Raw genomic sequence first — 5,000 nt, 5'->3', positions numbered from 1 at the left:
GGGGAGGAGACTGAAGCCTCCAGGCCCTTTAAGAGAAACAAACCTCTCCCTCCCTCCCTCCCTCCCTCCCCCCCTCCCCCCAGTCACCTGGCCCAGAACCCCTTCATGTGCGACTGCCACCTCAAGTGGCTCGCTGACTTCCTGTTCGACAACCCCATCGAGACGAGCGGCGCCCGCTGCAGCCACCCGAGGAGGCTCGCCAACAAGCGCATCAGCCAGGTCAAGGGCAAGAAGTTCAGGTGCACAGGTACGTGCACAGTAGAGGGACACACACGCACACGCGCACCCACGCACACACACACACACACACACACACACACACACACACACACACACACACACACACACTTTCTTTTACTCCCTCTCTCCCACAGTCTTTAATTGATGTTGTGTTCTTTGAGGGTTGTTCCTAATTACGACACGACCGACCCACTGTGTGTGTGTCTGTGTGTGTGTGTGTGTGTGTGTGTGTGTGTCTGTGTGTGTGTGTGTGTGATAAGTTAGACGCCGAAATAGAAGCATAAAAACGGTTAAAATATTTATTGGTGGTGATGGAGAGAAACATTTCAAGGAAGGTGAGAACAGCCTGGATCCCTCTGAGAGTTTAATCTAAAAGATCGTTTTCATACATAAACATAAAGGATTTGGTGGAAGATTTGAGAGAATCAGGGATTTGAAGCGACTGTAAAATGTAAATATAAACCAAATGAAGTTTGAATGTTGTTCGTTTGCTGCTTCCTAAATTCAGCGTCTCAACATTTCATGAGGAAGAAAAACCAATAAATTAGATTATCAATGGATTGAAGAATAGAATATAAACTGTGACATTAGGATGAAACCAAAGCTCCTTGATGCACTTAAAGTGCATTGCTCCTTTTACATTTAACGCCAACTTCAAGTCCATTCTATATCGCCAAAATAAAAGCGTACAACATGTTTTTCAATCATGAATATGAATTCAAAGCTCTTTGCTGCAGGAAGCCTGTTTATATTTTAAATGTCGTTGGTGAGTGAAGCCACTAACCTGCCGTGGAAGTGAAATATGCTGCCCCCTGCAGGACGTCGGCATAATTAATGCAAGGTCAACATCTGCACGATATAGGGAGCTTGGAATTTTGCAAAATTGGCCCGACTTTTCCCTATTGAATGTCCAAATCAACAGAACTTGAGCGAGCCCAGCGACGGGATGGAGCTACAGAACTGATTTTATTTGGTGCTTGTTGTATGTTTGACTGAAAGTTCATTTGATAGTTTTATTACCGGACCAACAGCAAAGTGGCAGTATTTTATTGTTTTGTTCCTTTGAGTCCGTGGTCCTTTATGTTCAGAAAATAAAAAGCATACGTACTAAAATGTTACCACTTCTGTGATATGCGATATGTGATATACTTGTATTTAAAAAAAGCACTTTTTCTTTTTTACTTGCAATTTTACCGCAAAGAAACACATGCATCATATATTTTTAGAAAAACTGATGCAGAATCAATCATTTCCCGAAAACACGGCTCCTGATGTCCGTCCTCTCTGGCCTCTCCGCTGCTTTGCTTTTCCTGCGTCTCATTCTGTGGAACCTATAGGTCCTATAGGTCTGGCTTTCTGTTGCCCTTCCCTCCTGTATGGATCCTGCTCTTTGATTGGTCCAGCTCTGTGTTGCCCCGCCCTCTTTCTGTGTTGACTTGCATTCTGATTGATGCAGCCCTCTGTTGCTCCGCCTCCTTCTGCCTGGACCTGCATTCTGATTGGTGTTGCCCCGCCTCCTCCTGTGTGGACCTGCATTCTGATTGGTGTTGCCCAGCCTCCTCTGTGTGGACCTGCCTTCTGATTGGCGCAGCCCTCTGTTGCCCCGCCTCCTCCTGTGTGGACCTGATTGGTTGCGTGCCGCTGTCTCTTGTGCTTGATCTAACCATGTGGCCCCGCCTGTTGTGACATCACATGGTTCCGTCAAGCGCCAGGGACCGCCCCGCACACGCCCGCCAGCCTCCCCGAGCAGAGCGCCGCTTGCTACGCATCCGATCTCTGAGTAAAGAAGACGTGACGTTGAAAAGAAAACGTTCAGATAAAAGTTTCCATTAAAGTATAAAAGTCTAATTTCCACCTTTCATTGTGATTGACGATGTAACCGTTTCTCGGTTCAGTTTTTGGGACCGACGACGAAGTCGGCACCGGTGTGGATTGGTCTGGGTTCTGTCAAAACAAAAAATTGGGAGGATTTGGGATTGATGGAGAACATATAGGCAAAATAATAATCACAACCTCACAACAGAAAGTAATAATAATATAGTTATAATAAACATAATAATTATAACAACACACAATATAAGGCCACTTTCAAAGACATTCCAGGTCCTCGTGTTCAGGCTTTGGCAGCTTTTTGGCACAAACTGCAGCTCAGCAGGTTCTGGAGGTGATTCCACGTCACATCTTCCCTCTGATTCAACAGCGGTTCTGCTGTGACTGGAAGGTTCTGCTGTGACTGGAAGGTTCTACTAAGGTTCTTCGTTGCATCTTTCCTTGTAAAAAATAAATGAATCTTTCCCTGCTTTTCATCGCTGTCCTTCATTCGTTCATTTTTTCTTCCCTCCTTTGTTCCTTCCTTCCTCCCTTCCTTACTGACTTCGTCTCTCCCCCTCCCTTTATTCCTTCGCTTCTTTTTTCTTCCCTTCTTCCTCTCTCCCTCCTTCCTTCCCTCCCCTCTTCCTCCCTGCCTCCCTCCTTCCTTCCCTTCTCACTCCCTCCCTCCTCCCTTCTGTCCTCCCTTCCTCCTTCCTTCCTGCCTCCCTCCTTCCTTCCTTCCCTTCTTCCTCCCTCCCTCCTTCCTTCCTTCCCTCCTTTGTTCCTTCCTTCCTCCCTTCCCTACTGACTTCGTCCCTCCCTTCATTCCTTCCTTTCTTTTTTCTTCCCTCCCTCCTTCCTTCCCTTTTACTCCCTCCCTCCCTCCCTTCCTTCTTCCTTCGTCCCCCCCCTCCCTCCTACTTTCCTTTCTTACCTTCTTCCTCCCTCCCTCCTTCCTTCCCTCCTCCCTCCCTCACTCCTTCCTCAGAGTACCTCAACCATAATGAATGTGTCTCCTCTGGAAAACCTGGATGGCCTCTCACAGTGATCAAGCGTCCGTCGTCCGGGTCCAAGTCCAGGTTGTTTATTGTTAAAGGGTTTCTCAATGGGTGGTCTCGGGGCCTCAACCTGGACACTGAGCGAACAGCAGGGACCCATAAAAACAGCAGCAGGACCAGAGGAGCTTGAAGGGCGGAGTGGAAACTTCCCTTCGTTCCAGCAGACTGATGGAGGGGAGGCGGTGCAAGCCACACAGGAGCTCAGATAGGAGGATAGGGATGGAGAGAACGGACGGAGAGAGAGAGAGGGAGCTCCGCGTGATGTAGGTCCGTCCCAGCGGCTCCAGCAGATATAAATAATATGAACTCACATTGAAATACGTGGAAACGACACGACGCCGAGTCTGAAGGAAGCCAAACCGTCGCCGCGGCAACGGGCAGCTTCCTGGAGGAGGCTGCAGCTTCCTGCCTCTTTCGGGTTATTTGGGGGATTTTATTGCGGCAGCCATCTTGGAATGTCTTCAATCATGTGTGTATTGCACTTCTGCTGCGTCGGAACCGTGCGTAAGAACTGAAGGTCAAACCAGAGTGTGTGTGTTTAGTTTGGAAAATGGAAAAGAAACACTGCAGGTGTGTGTGTGTGTGTGTGTGTGTGTGTGTGTGTGTGTGTGTGTATTTGATTTCATTAAAGTGAGATTTTCCTCCTGGAAAGGGTTTTTTGTAAAGCAAAATGTAAAGAATGTAAACATGAAAAGTGTTTATTAAAAAACAAACGTGATGCTTTCTCTTTCCATGTCTTTCTTATCCCCTTTTCTTTCTGTTTGCTGCTGTTTCTCCACCTGTGTGTGTGTGTGTGTATGTGTGTGTGTGTGTGTGTGTGTGTGTGTGTGTGTGTGTGTGTGTGTGTGTGTGTGTTTAGGAGCAGTGGTAGCGTTTTTTCTTTGTCTTATGAGTCTTGACTATACAGCGTTCAAACACAAACCAAACCTGGATATGTAGATGAAAACACACGTGGTTCACAGTAATACATGCAGCCACACTGCAGTAAATACGGGTGTGACCCCAGCTATTCATTATTCTCTTTTTACATTCTCTTTCTCCCTCAGCGGTTCCTTCTCCTCATCCTTTTCTCTCCACAAACAATATGATGATGCATTGTAAAAGAGAAGAATAAATAATGAAGAAATAACGATAATGGCAGAGATAATTCAAAATAATAAAATGGTCAGCCCATGGGGTGGGATAAGTGTACGTGGTAAGATTTCTTAAAATGATAATAATTTCAATGTGTTTTAAAACATTGTGTTCTTAAAATACAGAAAGGTCTTGAAATCCCTTCTTTCAGAATGGAGAGCATCAACAGTCTGCTGCTCCCCTTCACTCCAGGGAAACCCAACAGACAGCATTTTGTTTACAAAAGATTATTGATTGATGAAGACATTACAGTATTTCCAAAAAGCTATTTAACTAATCTAACCTACAGACACACAACAGGAGGACATTTTATATCAAAAGACAAAAAAAGGTATATTTTATTTTATGTTATTTATTTAATTATTAATTTATTTATTGATAATTTATTCATTCATTTATTTATTTGTTTGTTTGTTTGTTTATTTATTTATCTATTTATTTGTCATTTATTTATTTATTCATTTTTTTTTTTATCAAAACAAAATATTTTTTTTGTTTTTTTCCTATTTTTCCTATCTTTTACGGTTTTCTTGCCTGTTGAGCTTCACACATCGCAGTGAGAAGTCCAAATAATAATAAATAAGTAATTGCAATGATTGCAATAATCAACCGATTTCAAAACCAAAAAACCCAAATCCATGCAGAGGACTTTTAAAATAGCTGAAGCGCTGCTGTTCCCCACTGCAGGCCAGGAGGACTACCGCAGCCGTCTGAGCGGGGAGTGCTTCCAGGACCTGGTGTGTCCAGAGAAGTGTC

The 5,000-nt window shown here is 44.6% G+C and overlaps 1 protein-coding gene across 1 annotated transcript in view; it reads left to right on the top strand.

Moving 5' to 3' along the window:
• The window catches only part of slit3 (slit homolog 3), a 164,572-nt gene that overhangs the window by 56,450 nt on the left and 103,122 nt on the right, over positions 1–5,000 (top strand). Inside the window, exons 10-11 of the mRNA XM_080008731.1 lie at positions 84–247; positions 4,932–5,000. The exon at positions 4,932–5,000 is cut by the window's right edge and continues 82 nt beyond it. Coding sequence (XP_079864857.1) covers positions 84–247; positions 4,932–5,000 — 233 coding nt within the window. The remainder of the gene's footprint in view (positions 1–83; positions 248–4,931) is intronic.

Source organism: Zeus faber (genome assembly GCF_960531495.2).
Source record: "Zeus faber genome assembly, chromosome: 10".
NCBI classification, from domain to species: Eukaryota; Metazoa; Chordata; class Actinopteri; order Zeiformes; family Zeidae; genus Zeus; species Zeus faber.
Note: the sequence above shows the minus strand (reverse complement) of the source record. Positions and strands in the feature narration are given on the sequence as shown.